Here is a 25,955-nt window from a genome sequence, read left to right as displayed (position 1 = left end):
TGGGGTTGTTAACCAATGTCATAAAACAGCATGTGTGTTACTGTTACATGAGAAACTATCTGTTCTGTAAGACTTCACCTGAAGTACAATAAAATATTAAAAAAAAAAAAAAAAAAATACCCCTGAAGGCTTCTTTAATCCAAACACTAGTTTAGCGTAATTAGTAAAGAATGTTTGTCTTGAACATTGTACTCTTTTAAAGAACTATCGTGTTGTTGTGTTGTTTGCCCTCAACTCATAGTGACTCTATTTGACAGAGTAGAACTGCCCCCATACAGTTTCCTGGGCTATAATCGTTATTAGAGCAGATTGCCAGGTCTTTTCTCCTGCAGAGTGGTAGCTGGTTTCAAACCACCAAGCACTTAACCATTGTGCCACCAGGGTGGGATCAAATTGACAACAGCAACTTGAAAGGTTATACAGGAAGCTTAGGGGGCAGTGAGTTTATGTTAATGGGGGAGGAAAAATTCAGAAAAGGAGGGTGAAAATGGTCGCACAACTTAGAAGAACTTAATGTCACTGAATTGTAAATTTAGAAATTACTGAATTGGAGTACATTCTGCCATGTATATTTTCAACATAAACCACAACAAAATAAATTATTAAAAAAAAAGTTAGTGAACATACCTCGTTGTAAAGCCAATCAAGACAACAGCAAATCCTAACTTGAAGTAAGACTGGTTCTCTTCTTGGGTAAAAAAAAAAATCTCTAAGACCCTCCTCCCAGCTCTAAAATTCTATGATTAATTTCACAGACGTTTTTAAACAGATGATCCACACCATATAAACTCACTCAGAAAGAAGAGTTTAAAGAGACTTTATCCAGCAGTCTCTCCGTTCAGGAAATAAAGGATTTTTGAAATTAGGAAATTAAGTTCTTACTTGTATTATTTGTCCATCATGATGGAGTTCAACCTGACACAAAAATGTGGAATTCCCAATGGGGTGCACCTTCCAGGTCATGGTGGCATTTGTAGAATTTATATTTTCAAGAAAGAAATTAAGGGGAGTCATTGGACGAACTGCCAAAAAAGACAAAGAAAGAAAAATTCAAGCACATATCCAGAAAGACTTTGAAAAATAGCAGTTCATTTATTCATGTATTTATTGAACAAGTTTTTTTTTTTTTTTATGTTTGAGAAATGGCAAACAAAACCAGACTTTCAGCCAAGATAGAGTAAGCAACTATAGCCTATGTCTCTCACTGGTTATATTAGAAACTCTGAACAAAATACAAAAAGCAACTACCTGAGGGCTCTTAAAATTAAACGAAAGCGGGCTAACTGTGGAGAGGAGACAAAACATGGAGAAGGGACCATCAGAGGAGGATTATACCAGAACCCTTAGAAGAATCAATAGCAGGACAGAGATGACAGAGGAGTCAGTGAACTTGAAGAGAGATCAATAGAAATTATCCTATCTGGATAAAGCAGGAAAAAAAATTTAAATGAACAAACCCTCAGGGAGATGTGGGACAGTCACAAATGCTCTAACATTTGTGTCACCGAAGTCCTAGAAAGAGAGAAGAAAAAGTGCAGCCCTGAAAAAATAATCACCAAAACTTTCCCAAATTTGGTGAAAGACATAAATATACAGATTAAAGAAGCTCAAGAGAAAACCTCGAACAGGATAAAAGCAAAGAAATCTATTCTGGATACCCGTGAGAAGTGTGGCATAAGCAAGAGTTATAATTAATTTTATTCGAACCTTAAATTATAACTTTCACTTATACAATGAATTAGACAAAAACCTACAGCAAGCACATTGACGTGGTCACACAATGTGTCAAACAAAGATGTGTCACTGGCCACCATGGGCTATGACAACTCTAGTCTCACCTCGATGAGTCAGTTTAAAAACAAGATGGACAGTTCTCTTCCTTAAGTAGTTTTCAGCCATGAGTGTGAAGTGATACATTTCTTGGGAGTCTTGAGATACTTGCCAGGTGCACCAGTTTCTGTGTTTACAAACTTTCTTTTTCTGGGAAAATCTTTAAACAAACAAACAATTACAGGGTCTACTTTTGTCAAAGCAGATGCAGCCCCTTGGCCTCGGGCACACTCAGTGACTTTCAAGCCCTGCTCCACACAACAGCATTGAGCCACCACCACCAAATAACAACAAAGAAAATATCATTCGAGACATTTGATTTATGTGATTAAATATGTAAATTAGGAATATGTATATGTTAAACATGTAAATTCTGACTCCCCCTCATGAATGGTGAGATCACCCTCTAATTTACTTTGAATATTCTTAAAAAGTCAGAAGTTAGGTAAACTTAAATCATCAGGCGGAAATATTTACACATCACGATCCACCCACCATTAACTATCTTTCTTATCATTTTTATGCCACATCTTCCTCTAACAAAACCGAGGTAGAAGGTATCTCACACTTGTGACCACTTAAAGACTTTCTCCTGACACTGGCAGGGTGGTTTTGATATATTTGTGCAAACTTTCTGCAACATCAAAATGCAGCTTTTGTTATGTTGTCACAAATACCTTAAACAATGAAGGCTTAAATCTGTCAATGATGTAACCAAAACTTACGATTCAAATAAAGTATAGCTTTGGGAAGGCTGTATTTCCAAAGCAGTGTCACTCCCAGGGTCCCAAGTACAGTTCAAAGTCTTCAAGTCTCGGGTTTCACAAGAAAAATCCTTGAGCTCTTCAAGTACTTCTGTCCATTCAACAAAAAACAAACAGAAGAAAGACCTGGTTAAGTAGCTTTATTAAAAGATAAATATAATGGGTTGAACTGTGTTCCCCAAAAATATATGTTCAAGTCTTAACTCCCAGTACCTGTGAATGTGCCTCATTTGGAAACAGGATCATTTGCAGATACAATCAAGTAAGATGAGGTCATACTGGATTAGAGTGGGACCTAAATCTAATGACTGGCATCTTTATGAGAGGAGGAAAGGGTGATTTGGGTACAGAAGCAAGAGGAGACACACAGGCAAGAAGCCTGTATGACCACAGAGGCAAACTGGAGTGAAGCAGCTACAAGCCATGAAATGCCAGGACTGTGCAAGTCACCATAAGTTAGGAAAAGGCAAGGAAGGATTCTTGCCTAGAATTTTCAGAGGAAGATAACCCTCGGAGACCTTGATGTCGGACTCCTAGCCTCCAGAACTGTGAGAAAATAAATACACTGCTGTTGTTTTAAGCCACCAAGGTTGTGATGATATGTTACTGCAGCCCCAGAACAAGTAAACGGGAAGCTCTGTTTGGGGTCTGGGGCCACCAAGTCACTCTGAACAATGAAAGGATCACTGAGGTGGAAACCTACACACCAACAGCCCCAGAAAGTCACGTTTCAGGCAGAAAAAGGAAAGAATTCACACCACCATGTCATCAGTTGCCCCTTCTCCTTCCTCCCCTTGTGATCTGGTATTCTGGGTGGATGGTCATGATCTGCAAGTGGCGGGCACGGGGTCCATTTGACGACAGTTATGCCCCCATTGTCTGCTAGTAGGCAGTCAATAGTAGTGCTAAAATGACAGATGGGTGAACGGAAGCATGAATGGAGTCGGTGTTGTCTGGTGTTTCATTCTGGATGTGCTGGCTTACAGTGAGCCTAGGGTTGTGCCTGGAATGCCAGAAAATCAGCCAGATTGTGTGGACCTGACAAATTCATCAGCCCAGAACTGAGTTCCAGGAATACTGAAAAGCATCTAAGCCCCCAGAATTAGAGGCCACACTACGATACCATTTTCTTTAAATGCTGTCTTGACCCAGTTGTGAGGCACTGGCTAGAGGCTTGTCAGTTCCCATCTTGAGCAACTGAGTAAGTCCACTCTCCAACCACTCTCTTTATCAGGTTCTCGAACTCCTGGGCCACTATGCAACCATCCTAATTGCCCTGGGGCCAGGTACCCAAGAACTAGGGACAGCCTTTATGCCCCCGGAGCTTGCAGAATTATTCAAAATGTCCAGGCCCCAGGAAGCCCACACAACCTAGATAACCCTATTCTGCTTGCCATACATAAGCCCTCTCCTACAATTCCAGCTCATTGTTAACTTGTCCTCTGGTGCAACCCTGTGTGGCCCTGAGTCATGGCAGGTTGTGCCTTCCATGTCTGGGAACTGTGAGTCTAATAAAACTAGTTACTTCTCTTGCCTGGCTCCTCTTTCCCAAGTTACTTCCAACTTAGCAGCCCACAAATCTCTTAGAGCACACGCCGAGGGGCACAGCTGCACCAAGTGTCTTAGTTTACTAGGGCTGCTGTAACAGAAATATCACAAGGGGGTGGCTTTATGGAACAGAAACTTATTTTCTCACAGTTTAGGAGGTTAGAAGCCCAAATTCAGGTCTCCGGCTCTAGGGGAAGTCTCTCTCTGTCCCGTCTGGGGAAAATCCTTGTTCTCCTCTAGAGAGTGTTCCTCTCTTCTCAGCGTTCCCTGGAGATCTCCACATGCCACCTATCTTTCCCCATTCATGTGGGCTTTCTGTACCTAACCTTCTCTTTTTATTTCTCAAAAGTGAGTAGGTTTAGGATACACCCTACACTGATATGGCCTCTGTTCTATACGTTTCTATAATGATCTCAAATACCATAAAGCATAAGTCACTATTATGCTGTAAGCACTCATAATATGAACTTAGAAATAGAAATATGTCTACCTTTGTGAGGCTCTCTAGCATTAACTATAAGACATTAGAAACCTGTAAGTCATGAGAAAGTTGTTGGGGAAATTTCTGAATGCTGACATAGAAACATATGAAGTCTGTAAAGAACGTAAACAACCTTTAAGTTCACTTTGACCCGGCATGCTCCGACATAAGAAAACATAACGATCTCTAAACAACCTTCCTAATCTCTAACCTTGAAAAAATGCAACATTCAGCTACTCTCCAACCCTGGAGAAAAGATATAACATACGAGTCTCTGACGTCACACTGGCCCTTGCCGTGTGGAGCCAAGGTGACAAATTCACATATAAATCCTAAATTTCTGCTCACTCAGTGAGAGAAGGCAGAGATGGAACTGAGATTCCATCTGCCAACACCAACCTTGGACCCTATCTACAATGGACAAGACCTCTGCCATGGTTAAACCTTCCTCCTGAGACCCCTCGTTAAAGGTAAAAGCCTAAAGCCTAAAGATCTAACCATTGAACTAACATTGTAATTGCAATTGTTAATTCTGATTCCCTGGTTCTAAACGAATGTTGTGAGGTCTTACTTACATGCTTGCCATGACTACCTTGCAATAAACTAAACGAGTTTATGTATGACAAACCTGAGTATCTCTCTATTAATTTTCTAAGATAAAACTCTACACGACAGCCTCACTAACCTAACAAAGAAAATGCTATTCTTAAATGGGATTACATCCATAGGTATAGTGGTGAGGATTCCCACACATATTTCTGGGGACACAATTCAATCCATCACACCAAGTGTCCTGGAGCTCGGAAACCTCCTTTGGCAGAGGAAATAAGGAGAGAAAAAAAATCACAGGAATTGTCCTACTGTGCAGGGAAAAAGGAGTTTCTAAGTCCAGGAGGTCACTGGGTGTGCACACAGACCCACGTAAAACTAAATATGTTCTCTCCTCTAAAAATAGCCCATGAAGGCACCTGACATTTTCCACACACAGAAAGAAAGTAATGGCCTCCATTTGCTGAATTCTTCCTATATGCAGCTATCATATCAGGGCCACGCTCCGTCCACGGGTTTGTTCATTAAACCTCACAAAAGCCACTATCACCCCCATGTCACAGAAGAGGAAGCTGGCTCAGCGAGGGTAAGAAACTTGGCCCATAGACACTCTCAGTGATGGCAAGAGAATTCAAATCCAGATCTGCTCGGTCACAGCCCTTGTTGCCTTTCTGGGGTCTCCCAACATGAAGCCCTCTCCTCCCTCCATGTCCTGTGATAAATCCGCATGGCTAAGGCCAAGTAAAGGAGCCCTAGTGGCATAATGGTTAAGTGTTCAACTGCTAACCAAAAGGTGGGTGGTTCAAACCCACCAGCCACTCCGTGGGAAGAAAGACCTGGCGATCTGCTCCTGTAAAGATTACAGCCTAGGAAACCCTATCAAATAGGGTCTTTATGAGTTGAAATTGACTGGACGGCACACAACAACAAGGCAAAGCAGGATGTTTTCCCAGTGACCCAGGTCATGCCCTGAACTTTCTCCCTTTTCATTCTGTTGGTTTCTAGGGATAAAATTATCAGTAAGGACAAGAAGACAATAGGAAATCCCGGAAGCAATGCTTCAGGATAACTCTTTCAGAGTCTCTGCTAGAAGACTTGGAAAGCGAAAGTAAATCAAAGCCATTGAGTGGAAATGTTTGCTTGTCTTCCAGTAAAGGTGATTCAAGCATATTCCACAGGAAATGAGGACAGAGGGGCTCAGAGAATTTGCACACTTACTTGATACATACAGAATGGTGCCTTTTGGATCCTCTCCCTGCGTCACGTCACAAAAGATATTCGTCCCCTTTGGCCTAACGAAAGGAACACGACTCAAGTGGAATGTGGATACATTTGGAGCAAGTTGTTCTACATGGACCTGGATGCCTTCCAAATAACAGGATATGTTATTCTGATTGCTCCTAGAAATGTAACAAAAGGTGACATTGGAGCCTTCTTCCACCAGTTTGTCTTTGGGGAAAAGGAAGAATGTATCATGTCCAAGAGAATCCTGTACTGTGAGACATTAAAAAAAAAAAAAAGAGAGAAAGAGCTCAGTTAGAATCTCACTCAAAATTCAAATCACCCCCTCCCACCTCACACTCAGCATCAGCAGGTAACTTTACCTTCTTTACCTCCCTGAGAAAACAGAAGCCTCAATTTCTACACTAAACCCGTAAACTTTAGGGCACGCCAAAAAACAAAAAAACCCTTTCCACCATCACTCTTATTGTTACGCTAACACCACTGCTGCTATGACTGTTACTGCCACGGCTATCTGCCACCGCCGCTACGACCTACTTCCACTGTCGCTGTTGTGTGCTGTCGATTCCGACTCATAGCGACCCTACGGGACAGAGAAGAACTGGCCTATAGGGTTTCCTAGGCTGTAATTTTTATGGAAGCAGACTTCCAGGTCTTTTCTCCCATGGAGCAGCACTACTGGTTATTATATTACTGCTATGGTTAGGGTAAGCAGCCCTTTGGCGGAGTGGTTAAGTGTTTGGCTGCTAACCGAAAGGTTGGCAGTTTGAACCCACCAGCCACTCAGCTGGAGAGAGAGATGTGGCAATCTGCTTCCGTAAAGATTACAGCCTTGGAAACCCTATGGGGCGGTTTTACTCTGTCCTACAGGGTTGCTATGAGTCGGAATCGACTCGATGGCAACGGATTTGGTTTTTTGGTTTTATAGGGTTCCTATGAGTTGGAATCAACTCGATGGCAGTGGGTTATGGTTAGGGTTATTATAATAACAGTAGCTGCTTTCTGTTGAGCCCTAGCCATGTGGGAGGTCCATGTTTAGTGCTTATGTACATTCTCTCATGTCACCCTTACTACCTCACAACGACAGGGCAGGCAGGACTGAGCCCAAATCTGCTCAGCCAGTAAGTGGCAAAGTCAGATTTAGACCTGCCAGGTCTGGCCAGACCAAAAGCTAAGTGTCCCTCATAACCTCTACATTGTGCTGTAGATCACATCTCCTTCCACATTCTCAGAAACGCCAATCACTCAAATACTCTGTGGCTTCAGCCAGCTACAAAAATTCCTACAAACTAGAGAATTAATCGAGTCATCGTTTAAAAAATCAGCAAGATGGATGGGTACTTTTATATTTATTTTTAGCCAGGGTCAGATGAGATTGGCCCAATCCCAGCAGAAGAGAGCTGTTCTTCATGACACCCAGGGATTTTCCATTGTCACCCAAAAGTTTCTCATTGGCTTAATACTTGGTTCTCTTCCCACCATGTACCTCACGTCTCCCTCCTGCCTCTCCTCCACAGTCAACCCTCTTGAAGGAGGTGCCCATACTTGCTGCTTGGGTCTTATCATTTCCTTATCCCTCCTCAGCCCACTGCAGTCTGGCTGCTGGCCCCTGCTGGTCCAATAAAAAAATTGCCATTACCAACCTCACCCGTGGGGTGTGGCCTGGGCATGGTGTTTTTAAAGCTCTGCGGGTGTGTCTAATATGCAACCAAGGCTGAGAGCCTGTGCTTTGGTGGTTAAAGACTATTCAGGTTTTCCACTTATTCTTGAGTCACTTTTGAGGTTATGTTTTTGAAAATTCTGTCCATTTTATTCAAGTTGTTTATAATATTGCTCTTTTTTTCTTTTCTCTTACTTTTTAATCTCTGTTTTCTCTGTAAGCATGGCCCTCTTTCAGCACTAGGATGGAATGGTTAAGAGCATGCCCTTGGAGCTAGATTGTCTGGCTTGGGGTACCAGTCCCACCACTTAGTAGGGTTGATGGCCTTGGTCTCAGTTTCCTCATTTGTGAAACAGGGATAAGAATAATACATATCTCACATGGCTGACGCAGGAATAAATTAACATGTATGATGCTTAAAGGGTCACTAGGTGGTGCAAATGGTTTGCGCTCAACTATTAACCTAAAGGTTAGCAGTTCAAACTCACCCAGTGGTACCTCGGCAGGCCTGGTGATCTGTTTCCATTAAAATTATAGCCAAGAAAACCCTATGGAGCAGTTCTACTCTGACACACGAGGTCGCCATGAGTCGGAAACGAATTTGGTTTTGGTTTTATGGTGCTTAAAACAGTGATTGCAATAGAGTAAGGGCTCTGTAGATTTAATTCTATTATAATTATTAAGTGAATCACTAGGCTATTCATGGGTTAGTATGTTATAAGTTTGAGTTAATAAATATGTATAACTGAGTAACAAAGGAATGGTTCTATTGGCAGGAATTTTACACAACCTAGCAGGGAATACAGTTGAGACAGATAAATGCCCTTATCTTTACCATTGCTTTAGTTCAGGCCTGTAGCTTAACTGGAATCCCAGGGTGGTGTAAAGGGTTTATGAACTCGGCTGCCAACCAAAAGGTTGGAGGTTCAAATCTACCCAAAGGTGCCTCAGAAGAAAGGCCTGGAAATCTACTTTAGAAAAATCAGCCATTGAAGATCCTATGGAGCACAGTTCTACTCTGACACACATGGGGTCACCATGAGTCGGAAGCGACTCAACGGTAACTGGTTAGGTTAGATAGCTTAACTGGAGCTTAAAAAATCATGGCAAAACCCATTGTAAATTTTGATTACAACAAAATTAAATTACCAAAATCTTTTAAATATCCTTAAAAAGAACATTTAAAATATATTTGTCCATAATCTCATCACTCTAATGAAGAGCTGCTCTCATTTTCCATATTTCCACCTTCTCTCTAGATTGTTGTTGTTAAGTGCGTCACGTTGATCCGGACTCATAGCAACTCCATGTGACAAAGCAGAACTGTCCCATAGGGTTTCCTAGGCTGTAATCTTTACAGGAGCAGATCGCCAGGTCTTCTCCTGAGGAGCTGCGATGCCTAACTCTCGTGACATCAGGGTTCCTTTCTCTCTAGATTAGCGGTTGGCTGGCAAATGAAGGTCCATGAGCCAATTCTGGCCCACCATCTGGTTTTGTAAATAAAGTTTTATTGGAACACAGCCATGCTCATTTGTTTACATATTGTCTATGGCTGCTTTTGCACTCAGGACAGAGACCATATGGCTTCAAAGCCTAACATATTTATTATCTGGTCCTTTACAGAAAAAGTTTCCTGACTCCTACTACACATTTTGTGCAAGACTAATAAAAAACTAATTTCTATTCTGCTTTGTTTACTTAGTATTCTATAATAAACACACTTTAAGCAGTTGGAAAATACAAACATAATTTTCTGAATTTGCATAATTATCTCAGTTAAAAAATCTAGAGGTAAAATCTCAGGCATTTATCTTCCAGTAGCAAGTTTCAAACCATGTTTGTTAGTTCCGCAAGAAAATAATGTCTGTGTCTACCCAGGGTTCCTCAAAGGGACTCTACTGATCCCCAAGTAATAGCAACCACCTCACTTCTTACCATCTACTTCCTCCCATGAACTCCATTTGCTCCAGGACTTCAGCTCGGGGAACTTGGCATCATCCATCACACTTCTAATTCTTACAAAGTGTGTTGCACATTCCAAAGGGAGCTCAGATTCCCAGCTCCAGTGCAGAACTTGGTTCCGCTTCACGGTAGTACTGTAGTTCCCCTAGAAGTAAAGGGAAAAATCTGGAAACATCTGGTTCTGGAAAATAGCTTGACTAGTCTTATTATCAAAGCATAAACCTAAGAGACCATGTAATTCCACAACGTTGCAAGCGTAGTCTATTCTTAACCGGCCAGCTCCCAGGGAGCCAGCCATAGCCTTTTGTTAGAAAATTCTGCTCCCAGTCCCTTGTTGCCATTGCTAGTTGCTGTCAAGTCAGCTCTGACTTATGGCGACCCCAGGTACAACAGAACAGATCATGCCATCTTCACTATCATTTGTTGATATGTTCAAGTTCACTGTTGCAGCTACTGTGTATTTTGAATGCCTCCCAACCTAAGGGGCTCATCTTCCAGCACTGTATCGAACAATATTCGGTTGTGATCCATAGGGTTTTCATGGGCTAATTTTTGGATGTAGATTGCCAGGCCTTTCTTCCTAGTCTGTCTTAGTCTGGAAGCTCCACTGAAATCTGTTAAGCAGGCAGGACCCTGCTGGTCTTTTACATAATGATGGTATAGCTTCCATGCATGTCACTGCTGGACAACAAACTGACAGACGGGTGGTGGATACTGTGCTTTGTTGTAAGTACTTCATCTGTGCTTTTTGTCCTGGTTATAGCTTGGCCCCAAGACAGCAGGGGCTGTGCCTCATTCTTCTCTGTGTCTCCATAACTCCAGTCACTCTTGCTTCTGTGTGCCCCCCCCCACCCCAGCCCCCAGGGCTCCTGCTTCCTGCTTTTTTTCCTCCACAGCTGGGAGATGAAGACCTTGCACTTCCTGAGGAAAACGAACCCCCATCCAGCTTTCTAAGGGCAAGTGCTAAGAGCTACACAAAGAAGGACGAGACACCATGCATGCCACATACAGCCCAGAGTCAGCAATCTTTATGGCCTTCTCTACACCTCTACACCTCCCTTTCCAGATTGCTAACCTTCAACAAGGAGTCCTGGTGGCACAGTGGTTAAGTGCTCAGCTGCTAACTGAAATGTCAGCAGTTAGAACCCACCAGCCACCCCCTGGGAGAAAGACGTGGTAGTGTGCTTCCTTAAAGATTACAGCCTAGGAAACCCTATGGGGCAGCTCTACTCTGTCCTGTAGGGGCGCTATGAGTCAGAATCGATTTGACAGCACATGACAACAACCTTAAACAGCACAGCAGAACACAACACAGCCCTGAAGTGAGACCACCTTAGCCCACACTGGCGGGAGGGTATCTAATTAAGCATGTCCTTCTTCACCATATGCAGAAGGATTTTAAAAACATTTGTATTTTATTTCAGCACACTGAATTATTTTATTCCTAAATATATATATTTTTTTAAATGATAAATCGTGAGCTCCTGACCCATGCCACTTTCACTAGTTAATGTGAGCAGCCTTGAGTACATTCTGCTTAAATATTTTTTTTTAATTTAAGAGCAAATACAGAAAAAAAAGGGGAACTACCTGTATATCTATCATGGTGACCTTGCTGTAATGTCAGCAAGCCACTGATTGGATTTTACCTTCTACATGTCTCTCAAAGTCATCCTTCTCTCACGCCCACTGTCACCCCCACAGCGCGTCTCCTCTCCCCGGCACCCACCCCCAGCCTCCCTCGTGCCAGTCATACTTTTCCTTCTCCAGACCCCCAGCTGCTCTCTGTGTAGCCGGAGCGGGCTTTTTAAAAACTTCAAGTCAGATCTCGTCACTCCCTTCTTCTTGTTCTCTCAGGATAAAACACAAAAGCTGCGCGTGACCCCCACAGTCCAGAGGGCCTCACGTCACGCCTGCCCCCGTGGGCTCCATGCTCCCACCCCAGTGACTGCTTTCAGGCCGGAAGCCACCAAACCCTCTCCCTCAGGGCCTCTACTCCAACCTGTTTGATTTTCCAGCGCTCTCTCTCTCTCCTTTTTTTTTCCTTACATAGCTAGATAGAATTCTTTCCTTTTTATTTTCTAATTGTGGTAAATATGAGTTAATAAAGCACCTGCCATTTCAACATTCTTCACACGTACAATTTAGTGACATTAGTCATCATGTTGTTCAACCATCACCGTTATCTGTTTTCAAATTTTTCAATCACCCTTAACAGAAGATCAGTGTCCCCTTAGCCACCAACCCCCCTTGCCCCCTCCCTCTCCCCTGTCCTTGGTAACCACTAATAAACTTTGAATTTTCAGAGAACTCTTGTCCATCCTCCGTGCTAAGTTAACTTCTAATCCTCTTTCTTATTTTGACCCAGACAGCCCTTCCTCCAAGTCTCTGAGGAAGGTCAGGCCTGACCTCATCTCCATAGCACCTGTGTGTCACCTGCCTAACACCATATTTAGAATATGCTGATTTGCATGCTTATTTCCTCATTCCCGCTAGTGTGCTCAGCATGGATATCCCCACAACTTCACAATGCCTGGACTTGGGCCTATAGTCTGAAATACGAGCTGAAATATTCAATCAGTTCATTACTATGCAGTAAGTTTTATTTTTCCCAGACACACTTTGTATGGATTCTGTCTAACCTCAACTTCTTTTTTGGCCTTTAACTCCCTGTAAAATGGAAGAGATAAAACTTTCCCTGAATGCATCAATGCAGATTTTTTTTTTTTTTTTTAAATGTGACAAATTGTCTTTGGGCCGTTTTCATCAATTGAAGTGGAAGTTTAATTTGGCCCTCCCAGATTTGAGTAAATCACAAGAAACTGGCACAAACATTTACATAGAAATCAGCTGAGGTCACTGGCAGAAGTCCTGAGACGGAAGCTTTATCCTTGGTCTGACTCATGCTCCAGGCCTCCTTCCAAGCTTGACTGTTAATCTGCTCCAACACGCTTCAACCCCCCTGCCATTTTCAAAATCACAAAGCAAGTGGCTGGAACGGAAGAGCAGAACCTGGGCCTTGGGTAGGAGCACGAGGTGCTGGCAGCTTTGAGTGGCAGGTAACTTGTGGGAGGCAGCTTGGTGCCCCGTTCCAGCAGGAAGCACCTGGATTGAGATGCTTTTCTTTTGGTGTGTTTCGGAAAACAGTAATGTTGAACCGTGGTGTCTAGAAGCGTCCCCCTTTCAGCATGAGTGAAGGTGCCCTGCCAGGCTTGCATTACCAGGTACTTCACGAGAAGTGGGAGATTGTGGTACAAACAAAGCAGAAAGTTAGAATTCCCCAGGGCCTTTCTTGGCTTCGGAGTTCCTGCGTGGTGCAAACGGCTGCTAACTGAAAAGCTGGTAGTTGGGGTCCACGCAGAGGTATCTCAGAAGAAAGACCTGGCAATCTGCTGCCAAAAAATCAGCTACAGAAAACTCTGTGGAGCACAGTTCTACTCTGACACACACGGGGTTGCCATTAGTCAGTGTCACCTCAACGGCAACTGGTTTTCCCGGCTTTATTCTCCTTAACTGGAAGGAGATGTTATGTCTCTCCTTCAACTTCAGGCCTGAGAGATTCAGATGAGGGCTTTTCATGATGCTATCTGTTCTGTGGAACACATGGCCACTGATGACCGGGAGGCTGCATGGGTCAGGTATGACATTGTCCTGGCTCTGTCACCTTGAGCAGCACACAAGCCTCTCGGTGCCTCTGTGTAGTCTCGCCCATGCTAGGTGTTGGGGTTGGGGTGGGGGAGGACAATACAATGGGCAAACGGCAAAACTCTACTCTGAAGCCTTCGTTAATGATAAAGAAAACTTGGGATGGGATAGTGGTGATAGTTGCACAACATGGTGAATGTAATGAACGTCACTGAACTGTACACAGAAAAAGGGATGAGATGGCCAGTGTTTTGCTGTACATGTTTCACCACAAGAAAAATTTTAAAAAAGCAAAACAGAAGAAAATACCTCTACTCTGAAGGATCTGAAACCCTAGTAGATTACATAAGTAGTAGATTCCAGCCGCTTTACCTTGCAAACGGGATTAGTACATGAATCAGAAATTGATTGTCTCTAGATAAATAAAGAATGAGGTCAACTTGGTGTGGTTAATGGTATTTTCTCTAATGGTGACCTGGTGGTGCAGTGGTTAAGAGCTTGGCTGCTAACCAAAAGGTTGGTAGGTTGAATCCACCAGGCGCTCCTTGAAAATTCTATGGGACAGTTCTCTGTCCTATAGGGTCACTATGAGTTGGAAACGACTCCACGGCACTGGGTTTGGTTTGATCTCAGGTGCTAAGTACTAGATTTCTACCAATTCCTCTAACACTTCCCTGAGATTTCTTTTTCTTTGGCAATGCTAAGCCTCAAAATGACCTTTGTTAAATGTTTTACTGCACTCTATATTGCCAACCAGTGTATCCAACAAAAATACAAAACTGAGACAGATTCGTAGAAGGTCCACACAGGAGCTGATGGTGGAGCACGAACAGCTGCTGGTAAGCATCGCTGCTGTTTAAAATAAGAACACTAATCAGCTCTCCTTGTGGAAAACTGGCCTTTGAGGGGTAGAACTATAGACCTGATATTAATCCTGAATTGACAGAGTCAGAACTGGATTTAACTTAGGCCATCTGCTCAGGTACCAAATACAATAACAGACATGGAAGGCTAGAAAGTAACTGCTGTTGTTGTGTGCTGTCGAGCTGATTCCGATTCATAGCGACCCTATAGGACATGGTAGAACTGTCCCATAGGGTTTCCAAGGAGCAGCTAGTGGATTCCAACTGCTGACCTTTTCGTTAGCAGTGAAACTTTAAAATCAGTGGCCTTTATGCTTTACTAAAGGAACTAACTATTTTTTTCTGGATCCCCTGTACATAGGCCTCCACTCCTGAGAGAAAAATAGGCCTGAGGTGGTAAAGTGATGAAGAATGGCATAGTCCCTTGCTTCCCTCCCCTTCAGTGAATTCTCACGTTCCTTCAAAGGGAAAACATTCCATTGCCCTTGAACATCGCAGGATAATGACTGTTTGTACAGTCTATATACTATATACATTATGTGTATATAGACTGTTAATGTTCCCCAGACCAGAAATAGTAATATTTCTGAGATAAAAAGAGAAAATTTTCCTGGAATGCATCAGTTCAGTGATTTTTTTTTTTTTTTTAGAAAGAAACCACCAAAGTGTCCCAGTGCTCTAGATGGGAAAGAATCAGGCAAAATAGACACGGCTGTTATTTAAACCACGATGCGCAAAAAAATTGATCCCAAGTAATTCAAAGACAAAAAAGAGTGTGACATTAAGGATCTGATTAATTTGTTGTAGAAAAAGCCACATGTGAGGCAACAAATGACACAGTGAGTTACCCTCTAACATGGCCCAGGGAGAACCTTTTTGTTGGCTGGAATATAAAGTGCTGGTTCTCATTCTCTCTTCAATTTCTGCACAATATAAGCAAAGTAACTGACAGGAAGCTTCACTAGCAAAAAAATGTTGCCAAATTATTACATCTTATTTAGGAAAATCTCTGATAGAGAAAAAAGAAGGAAAAGGAATAAGATGATTGATCCTCAGGGATCTCTGGAACCCAGTACTCATGAGGACAGACCCAACAGTCCCCTTAAAAGGGAACAGAACAGACTGAGAAAATAATCTACTTACCTATTTGTCCCATTCTAGTTACCAAAGTAAAACTGTCATGTTATTTTGTCATGAATCCTCTTATTTAAAGCACAGAAATACAAATGCTTAGGAAAACTGTTTTGAGCTGCTAAAATGTTTCCTTATTGAGTTTATTGGATGTTAAAAAACAAATTATGGTATAAGAAAGGGATTTTTAAAATATTCAGCAAAAAAATACTTACCACCCAGACAACATTGGATGTTTTAATTCTACTGATCTGTATCTGAACAATGATTTGTAATTCCTGATGATAAGGAAGGTTGTGGACACTCCATTGTAAATTCAAACATTGGCATGTAGAATTGATGGAAACTTTAAGTGATTCAGGAGTCAATGGTAGAGGCTCAGATGAGACTGAAAGACCAAAACAAAGTATGAAAAGACATTTAACGAGAGCATGACGGAGTAGTCGCAGATACTTAAACTGTTCAATATCATCATTGTTTAGCTTTGGAAAACATTGCTCATACTTGCGTTCTAGAACCAGACATCTTTAAAAGCTGGAAGGAAATTCAGAAATCAATTAATAAAGAAAGAAATTAAGACCTAGATGAGAAAAATGACTTGCTCAACAATATACAGCAAGTTAGTAAACTGAGGCACAGTTAAAACAAAAGGACTGGTTATTGGAGGGTCTAATAGGAAACTTATAACAAAGCTAAAGAAAGAGGACTTTTTGTCTTAAGTTTCATATTTCTAGAAATAAAGAATAAGAGTTTTGACAAATACTGTACAATCTCACATAGAAAAAGACAAATGTATAGAGACCAAAGTTTGTTAGTGATCACCAGGGGCGGAAAGGATGGGGAAAGGAGGGATGGGTTTACCATGACAGAAAAATCGCATAGATTAAGGATAGGGCTGCACAGTCGATTATTGTAAGTGCTGTCAATAAGTAGTACATCAGTAAAAAGCTAAATTGCCAAAAGGTGTGTGATAGACATATTTATGACAACAACCACAACAAGAAGAGTAGCTCCTGAGGAAACCCTATGGGGCAGTTCTACTCTGTCCTATACACCACTATGAGTTGAAATCGACTCAACTTGATGGTATTGGGTTTGGTTTTGGGTTTAGCTGCTGAAGCTGTTATGTACAACCAAACACCTCATGGGATTTGGTTCCTTGTTTTGGAGGTTTAGGGTCATGGTTTCGTGGAACATCCCAGTTAACTGGTCTAATAAAATGTTCAGTGCTTCTGTTCTACTTCCTAGTTTGTTTCATAGTTCTGGGGTCTTAAAAGCTTTCAAGTAGCCATCCAAGGCACAACAATTGGTCTCTATTCGCCTGGAGCAACAGAGGAAGAAGGAGAGTCAAGAATAGGAGGAGGGAATGGAATGTGTGGCTAATTGCCTCCATGAACAACTGCCTCCTTTGCCATGAGACCAAGAGAACTGGATGGTGCCTGGCTACCATTAACAAACATTTTGATCAAAGACTCTGCAGAAGAATCCTGATCAAAAGGGGGCAAAATGAAGAACAAAATTGAAAATTCTCATGGACTCCAGACTTTCTGGAGCCGTAGAGGCTGGATGAACCCCTGAAACTATTGCCCTGAGATAATCTTTAAACCCTAAACCAAAAATATTCCCTGAAGTTTCTTAAAACCAAACAATAGTTTAGTTTTACTAGTAAAAAATGTCTGCCTTGAGTAGTATGCTCTTTTAAGAACTGTCTGTATGGGATCAAACTGACAACAGCAACTTGAAAGATTAGATAGGAACCTTAGGGGGCAGTGAGTTTACGTTAATGAGGGAGGAACAACTCACAAAAGGAGGGTGAGAATGGTTGAACAACTGGAAAAATGTAATCAATGTCACTGAATGGTACATGTAGAAACTGTTGAATTGGTGTATGTTTTGCTGTGGAATATTCTCAACAACAATAACAAGAAAATTTAAAAAAAATTTTAAATATGAGTTTCTTTTTGGAAGTCATTATTTCATAGATTATTAAATGGTTATAAAGTGAGAGCATATCCCACCTCCAGACATGATCATTTATATCTCAGTGCACTGCACTGAAAACCCCTCTGGCAAGAACTTCTTGAAGTGGATGAAGAACATTTACACAAAACCTACAGGTTACATCCTACTTAATTATGAGAAATTGATACTCTCCCCAGAAGATCAACAACAAGGCAGGATGACCCTTCTTGCCACTTCTATTCAACATCATCCTGGAAGCCCTAGTTCGTGGAATAAGACAAGAAAATGAAATAAAAGGTATACAGATTGGGACGGAAGAAATAAATCTGAGTCCACAGATGGCATGATTTTCTATGTAGAAAATCCCAAAGAAATGATTAAAAAAACAAATGGAACTACTAAGTGATTACAGTAAGTCACAGAATACAAGGTTAATATAGAAAAGCCAACTGAAAGCCCATTGCCGTTGAGTCGATTCCAACTCATAGCAACCCTATAGTTCAAAGTAGAACTGCCCCATAGAGTTTCCAAGGAGCGGCTGGTGGATTCAAACAGTCAACTTTCTGGTTAGCAGCCAAATGCTTAACCAGGGCCCTGGTTATATGTTAGCAATGAATAATTGGAATTTGAAATTAAAAACATTATACCATTTACATTCACATCAAATAAATTAAATACTTAGGTATAAATCCAGCAAAATACGTACAGTACCTGGCATGGATTGAATTACGTCCCCCAAAAATATGTGTTGTAAATCCCAACCTCTATGCCTGTGGTTATAATCTCATTTGGGAATGGGTTGTCTTTGTTATGTTAATGAGGCAGGATTAGTGTAGGGTGTATTTTGAGTCAATCTCTTTTGAGATATAAAGAGATTAAACAAGCAAGCAGAGAGAGAGAGAGATGAAGTAAGATAGATGCCAAGACACAAGGAGATTTCCAAGGAACTCGAAAGCAGAAGCTGAAGAGACAAGGACTTTCCTCCAAAGCCGACAGAGAGAGAAAGCCTTCCCCTAGAGCTGGTGCCCTGAATTCGAACTTCGAGCCTCTTAAAGTGTGAGACAATAAATTTACGTTTGTTAAAGCCACCCACTTGTGGCATGTCTGTTATAGCAGCACTAGATAACTAAAACAGCACTTACATGCAGAAAACTACAAAATGATGATGAAAGATCTAAATAAAGGGAGAGACATTCAATGGGTATCTTCCCTGAAAGTTACCAATCCCATGTGATGTTTTGTAAATGCGATGCTGGGGAGGGCTATGGTGCTAACTAAAATCTCAGTGTGGACTTCATGACCTTGGATTTGGCGATGGATTCTGAAAGCAGGGTGCACGCATAATCATCCCATCCTTCCCTGGTCCTTGTTTCACTTTGCCTTATATGGTAGCTTGTTGCTGTCAACCTCACCCTCTAGATTGAAGTTTTCTGGAAGACAGGGGTTGAGCCTTATGCGTCTTTGAACAGACTCCTGCCCTCAACCCTTAGCACAGAGTCCTACTCGTAGCAGATGATGATCCCAAATTCCAGAGATCCAGGAGCTCCAGGAGGTCTCAAGTGCCTGACCAGCAGCAGCTCCTCCACTGGTGCCTGGATTTTCCTTCCTGGTGTCCTCCTTCCCTGTGGCTGCTCTTCTAACCCCTTCTCTGCAGCACTCATCTGCTGTACTGTAATATTCTGTTTCTGTGTTTGCCCACCTGGAGGCTGTGTGCTAAAGGGCAGGACTAAGTCTTACTCAGCTCAGTGAAGTAAGACCAATAGCATACCAGTCAGTGTGTAGACACTAGTCAGTGTGTAGACACTCAGTGATTGGTTGCTGAGTGAATGAGAAAGCTCCCAGTATAAACATGTATTTCTGGGAGTTCTAGAAAGCTACCATACGATGCTCTGGGCAAAAGGGAAACTCTTTATAGTAACATACATGCGTGAGAGTGAAATTGGTGGGAAGAGGGGAATTCTGTTTTTGTATTATTTGAACATTTTTACCATTAGCATATATATTTTAAATTTTTTTCTTTTTTATTGAGGTGAAATTCACATAATAAATGTTTATATTAACATATGCTACCAGTTGTACTAAATGACTCAGGTACTTGAGTCACTCAGAAGAAATTGGGTCAAAAGCAATCCAGTCTTCCTTGAAAAATAGTGGAAAATAACGTGGTAACAACAGAGAGACACAAAGGAACTTAGAGATAAATAAATCCAATCCCATTATTTTTCATATGCGGAAACTGAGGTTTAAAAAGAGGGAAGTGATTTTCCCAAGGCCACACAATCATAACCACAACCACAACCCAGAGTCCTCAGCTCTCAGCCCAGCTTTCTTTTCCCAGTGCTGGAGGAGGGTACGGCCATAACGGCCAGGCTTGGGAATCAGACAGCTCTCCATTTCATTCACAGACCTTCCTTCCACTTCCCCCACCTGACGGGCCCCAACATGCTTAAAGAAATAAACTGTGGTCCATCCAGAATCACCACCCATCTGTCAGCTGGTCATACTGTGATAGCTTGCATGTTGCTCTGATGCTGGAAGCTATGCCACTGGTATTTCAAATACCAGCAGGGTCACCCATGGTGGTCTGGTTTCAGTGGAGCTTCCAGACTAAGACAGATTAGGAAGAAAGGCCTGGCAATCTACTTCTGAAAATTAGCCAATGAAAACCCTATGGGTCACAGAATATTGTCCAAGACTTCGATTTGCTTACTTTGAACTTGTCATCAGAAGGGGCCGACTGCTGGAAAAGGGCATCATGTTTCATAAAGTGGAGGGCCGGAGAAGGTGAGGGAAACCCTCAATCACATGGATTGACACAATGGTCACAGCAATAGACTCAAACATACCAATGATCATGAAGAAAGCACAGGACTGGGCAACATTGCATTCTGTTATACATGGGGTCACCATGCATCAGAACCAACTTGACAGAAACTAATGACCATTCATAAGATGGGGCACCATGCAGCCATTAAACATAATGTTATTTCTAGAAGAACATTTAATATCAAAGGAAAACACTCATCATGTGTTATATTAATTACTTTAAGTAACAACAAAAAGTCAGTGTATATATAGTATAATTTCACTTTTATAAAATACATATTTACATCTCTATCTGCATGTGTATACAGAAAACTGGAAGACAATACATTAAAAAACTACACTCAGTATCTCTGGCTGACAGACACGTGAGCTCAGAGTTAACCAGAAGTGAGCCTTGGCTGTGTCTTCTTGGAGGGAGAAGTCAGACCCGGGTACCTGAAATGGGTCCTCAGAGCTGAGCCTGGCTGATTGACTGAGTGGGAGGCCAACTAGTTTGAGTGGAGGCTTAGTAGGTACTTGGTCAGAAGCACCAGAAATTGAGACAAGAAATCTCAGGTGTGCATGTAGGGACAAGGGCAGGATTACTTCCCAATGCAGGCAGGCTCGGCCAAGAAAGTTGAAAGCAGAAAGGAAGATTGGTGGAGAGGAAAACAGGTACAGATAGTCCTGATTTACCATGTATTTAAGTTACAATGAACCGCACTTATGACCATCTTTTTTTTCTTTTTGTACGTCTTATCGTTAGTAATATGTACTACATACAATGTTACAGCACGTAATTTGCTCATGTTATCATTCTCAGATGTTCACTTGCAGATGTTCAATTTTATGGTTTACTGATTAAAACACTGCCATATAGATTTAGTTTTTTAAACTAAATCAGGGGCTTCAGTTGCCTAAAAACATGGACCCAAATGCTAATTGCTTTGCTAAAGTCGATAGGAAGATTCACGAAGCATTGAGATGTTACCATGAAGTACATGAAACAAAAAAAAGCAAAGGACCATACAGACAACTCTCATTAATTTTCTGACTAGAAACGCCATCCCCATTTGCAAGGATAATCCAGATGATCCAGAACCTTCCACAAACGGAGTTATTACCACAACTGACAAAATGCCAATGTCATCCTATTCTTCTTCACTCTTGGAGTAAATTTTTATGATTTGTGTATGTATGTTTTTTTTTTTTTTTATTGTACTTCAAGTGAAGGTTTACAGAACAAATAGTTTCTCATGAAACAGTAGTACACATATTGTTTTATGACATTGGTTAACAACCCCATGATGTATCAACCAACCCTCTCCCTTCTTGACCTTGTTTTTTTTTGGGGGGGGTGAAAATATACATAGCCAAAGATACACCGTTTCAAAAATTTCTACATGCACAGTTCAGTGACACCGACTAAGCTCTTCCAATTGTGCTGCTATTCTCACTTTAGATGAAGGTTTACAGAACAAAATAGTTTCTCATTAAACAGTACACATGTTGCCTATGACAATGGTTAATAACTTCACTACACATCAGCACTGTTCTTACTCAACCTTGGGTTCCCTATCACCAGCTTTCCTATTCCCTTCTGCCTTCTAGCCCTTGTTCCTGGACCGCCATGCCTCATTAGTCCCGTTTTGTTTTATGGGGCTCTCCACTCCCCAGCTGAACAGTGAACCTCGAAAGTGACTTCACCACTGAGCTAAAAGGGTATCTGGAGGCCATACTCTCGGGGTTTCTCCAGTCTCCTTTAGGCCAGTAAATCTGGTCTTTTTTGTGTGTGTTAGAATTTTGTTCTACATCCTTCTCCAGCTCTGTCCCGAGCCCTCTGTTGTGATCCTGGTCAGAGCAGTCAGTGGTGGTAGCCGGGCACCATCTAGCTGTACTGGACTCAGTCTGGTGGAGGCCTTGGTAGCTGTGGTCCATTAGTCCTTTGGACTAATCTTTTCCCTGTATCCTGTTCTCTTCATTCTCCCTTGCTCCCAAAGGGATGAGACCAGTGGAGTATCTTAGATGGCTGCTCACAGGTTTTTAAGACCCCAGATGCTACTCACCAAGGTAGAATGCAGAAGATTGTCTTTATAAACTGTGTTATGCCAATTGAGCTAGATGTTCCCAGAGACCATGGTCCCCACAGCCCTCCGCCCAGCAATTCCGTCCCTCAGGGAGTTTGGATGTGTCTATGGAGCTTCCATGACCTTTTCTTGTACAAGTTGTGCTGGTTTCCCCAGTATTGTGGACTGTCTCACCCTTCACCAAAGACACTACTTATCTGTTGTCTATTTAGTATTTCTCCCCCACCCCTCCCATCTGTGTACGTATGTTTGTATTAAAGTATATCTATAAGTTTATATGTAATCTTCCCAACCCCCAAAGACAAATATAGATCAGATTTATAAAGATACTGATAATAAAAGGCAATAATAATGAAAAAAATGAGGTATTCAACTTATGTCAGAACTGATGATGGAGTCATCGAAATGGAACCCTGTTATAAGCCAGGACTACCTGTCAATGCATGTCTGATCTAAACAAAAGGAGCTGACTAGGTGAGCTGCAGAGCCTGTTCTGAGATCAGAATGTCTTAGACATGGAAGCATACAATAAATAGCTGCTGGACTGGATAAGTGAGATGTCACTAGGGAAATGAGCTGTAACAAAATTAAATGCCTGGGATTTCCTAGTAGCCTGGAGTTGGGACATGTGTCCATTTGGGAATGAGGTGCTCTGGTTGGGCCTAACCATTCTGATCATACAGGTTACCCACTCAGTCCAGTTGTATTGTCCTTAGATTTCAGTAAGACAATTTAGTGAGGGGTATACACACTACAGATGAAAAACCCTAATTCCTACTTCTCAGCCCCAAATTACAACAGATATTAACAATCATACCATGATTTTTAAGAAATTATAAGAAGTAGCATCCTTTCACGAACGCTGGACCTATAAGAAATAAACCCAGACCTGAAAAATATCAGACAGAGAAATGTGCTATTATCAGAACAAAATATCCTTCATGGAGTTTTCAAGGAAGGCGAAAAATTCTATGGTTATTCCTTGTAAACAGCATTTTCATGATTTCATAGGAATTATGTGAGCAGTTGTTAAGAGCAGACATCTGTACTCCCTGCTATAGTTACAACAAAGAAGAAACATGGAAGGAGGAAAATGTAAAGTTTTGTGAAGTATGGAGAAAGCAATGAAAACTTTATGAACTGATCAAAATTCTATCAAGTTTAAGAATCTACTTTCTAACTGGTTCAAAGTAATAATCAAATTATACATAAACATTTTAGAGGTGTTGAATTCTTATTGACCTTATTTACAAAGTTGATTTCTCTCAAAATATCTTCACTGAGGGAGTAGCTAAGTGAGAAATATTATTTCTTTATCTATAAATATCATTTCAGCACTTAGCACATTATCTTGCAGATGACAGCAAAGATGTCACTTTGAGGACTAAGGTGTGCCTGACCCAAGCCATTGTATTTTCAATCTCCTCATATGCATGCAAGAGCTGAACAAAGAATAAGAAAGACTGAAGAAGAATTAATGCCTTTGAATTATGGTGTTAGGGAAGAATACTGAATATACCATGGGCAGTCAGAAGAACGAACACATCGGTCTTGGAAGAAATACAGCCAGGATGCTCCTTAGAAGGGAGGATGGTGAGACTTCATCTCATGTACTTTGGACATGTTATCAGAAGGGACCAGTCCCTGGAGAAGGACATCATGCTTTGTAAAGTAGAGGGCCAGCAAAAAAGAGGAAGACCCTCAATGAGATGGATCGACACAGTGGCTGCAACAATGGGCTCAAACATTGCAACAATTATGAGGATGGCACATCAGTGGGTGGTGCTTCATTCTGTTGTACATAGGGTTGCTATGAGTTGGAACTGACTCGGTGGCACCTAACAACAACAGCTTCTCAATAAATGTACTCAAGGAACATTAAATTTGTTCTAACCTAGAGGCCAATACAGGTCTGGTATGTCCTGTGTCTTTACCCAGCAAGGTACAGAAGAAACTACTCTGGTGACGGCCAGAAAGATGGATCAATCATGAAGTGCCATGGGATTAAGTCTATCACAAGTGCCCTAATAGACGAGGAAACCAAGGTTAAGGTGTGGCTTCTTAAAATGAGTCATCAAAGTCAAGGAGGTCAAGAGTAAAGCAACCACTGCTTTGAGAGGATGACAGATCTCATCTGAGCTACTCATCAACTTCATGTAATTTCCAAAGAAAAAGGCATTATTTAATTTTTTCTTAAAAACGCAAACTTCATTTCTTTTTTCTATGTGATTTTTTTCTTTACTGTCCCTTCCACTTCTTACCTTTTCTCTGGTAAGTTCCCAAGGGCAGCAATACCAAGAGGAATGTTGTCTGAAGGACTGCAAAGAGAGCCATAGGTTCTGGTTTTCTGAAAAACATAAATTACAAAGGGGAATTTGATTTATTTTCAATTCCAAGCAGATTTCTTTGAGCCAATTGTGGCAGATGGCTTGCAGGAAAAAACCAGATGCTGTCCAGTTGATTTGACTCATGGCAACCTCGTGTGTTGCAGAGTAAAACTGCACTCCACAGGGTTTCCAGTGGCTGTGACCTTTCAGAAACAACCTGCCAGGGCTTTCTTCTGAAGTGCCTTTCGGTGTGATTGAACTACCAACCTTTTGATTAGCAGCTGAGCACTCATCCACTTGCACCACCGAGGGACTTCTAGATCCTTGCATTAAAGACCCCTTTTTTTCTCCCATCCCTGTGTCCAGGCCCTTTGACATGCGACTTTGGAATCTTTCCCACAATAAACCCATTGCCATCAAGTTGATCTGACTCATAGTGACCCAACAGGATAGAGCAGAACTATCTCCTAGTCTATTCTCCTGTTCTAACTGGGACCTTCTATTATGTCCCTGGTCAGAACGGTCGGTAGTGGTAGCCAGGCACCATCTAGTTCTTCTGGTCTCAGGCTTGAAGAGGCTATGGATCTCATGGGCCATTAGTCCTATGGGCTAATTTCTCCCTTGAGCTTTTGGTTTCCTTCATTCTCCTTTGTTCCAGATGGGAAAAGACCAATAGTTGCATCTTAGATGGCCGCTCGCAAGCTTTTAAGATCCCAGATGCTACTCACCAAACTAGGATGTAGAATATTATCTTTATGAACTCTTGTTATGTCAACTGATCGACCTGTCCCACAAGACTATGGTCCCGCGCCTTCAAATCTGGTAAACCCATCCATCCCACGAGGTGTTTGGTTATGTCTTGGTAGTATCCATAAGCATGCCCCCTATGTGGTTTAATACAAATATGAATAGGTATGCTGTGTACATAAACATGTATATACATATGCCTGAAGATACACCTATACATGCATACACCTATATTCACATGTGCCTTCCTATATGCATATATGTCTACCTAAGTAGCCACACACATATTTTACCGGTTGTTATTAGAGATGGTCAGTTTTTCATTGTTCAAAATAACTTCTGGTTTTCCTTG

General features: G+C 41.7%; 1 protein-coding gene across 2 annotated transcripts in view; it reads right to left on the bottom strand.

Moving 5' to 3' along the window:
- The window catches only part of OSMR (oncostatin M receptor), a 46,178-nt gene extending 21,315 nt beyond the window's left edge, over positions 1-24,863 (bottom strand). For both annotated transcript variants that reach the window (XM_004387902.2, XM_023741998.1), the window contains exons 1-7: positions 24,791-24,863; positions 15,891-16,063; positions 10,010-10,181; positions 6,391-6,666; positions 2,556-2,685; positions 1,839-1,990; positions 883-1,022 (exon numbers count right to left, since the gene is read on the bottom strand). In XM_004387902.2, coding sequence (XP_004387959.1) covers positions 883-1,022; positions 1,839-1,990; positions 2,556-2,685; positions 6,391-6,666; positions 10,010-10,181; positions 15,891-16,063; positions 24,791-24,863 — 1,116 coding nt within the window. The remainder of the gene's footprint in view (positions 1-882; positions 1,023-1,838; positions 1,991-2,555; positions 2,686-6,390; positions 6,667-10,009; positions 10,182-15,890; positions 16,064-24,790) is intronic.
- Positions 24,864-25,955: the final 1,092 nt, after the last annotated feature.

This window comes from Trichechus manatus, unplaced genomic scaffold (genome assembly GCF_000243295.1).
Source record: "Trichechus manatus latirostris isolate Lorelei unplaced genomic scaffold, TriManLat1.0 scaffold00197, whole genome shotgun sequence".
NCBI classification, from domain to species: Eukaryota; Metazoa; Chordata; class Mammalia; order Sirenia; family Trichechidae; genus Trichechus; species Trichechus manatus.
Note: the sequence above shows the minus strand (reverse complement) of the source record. Positions and strands in the feature narration are given on the sequence as shown.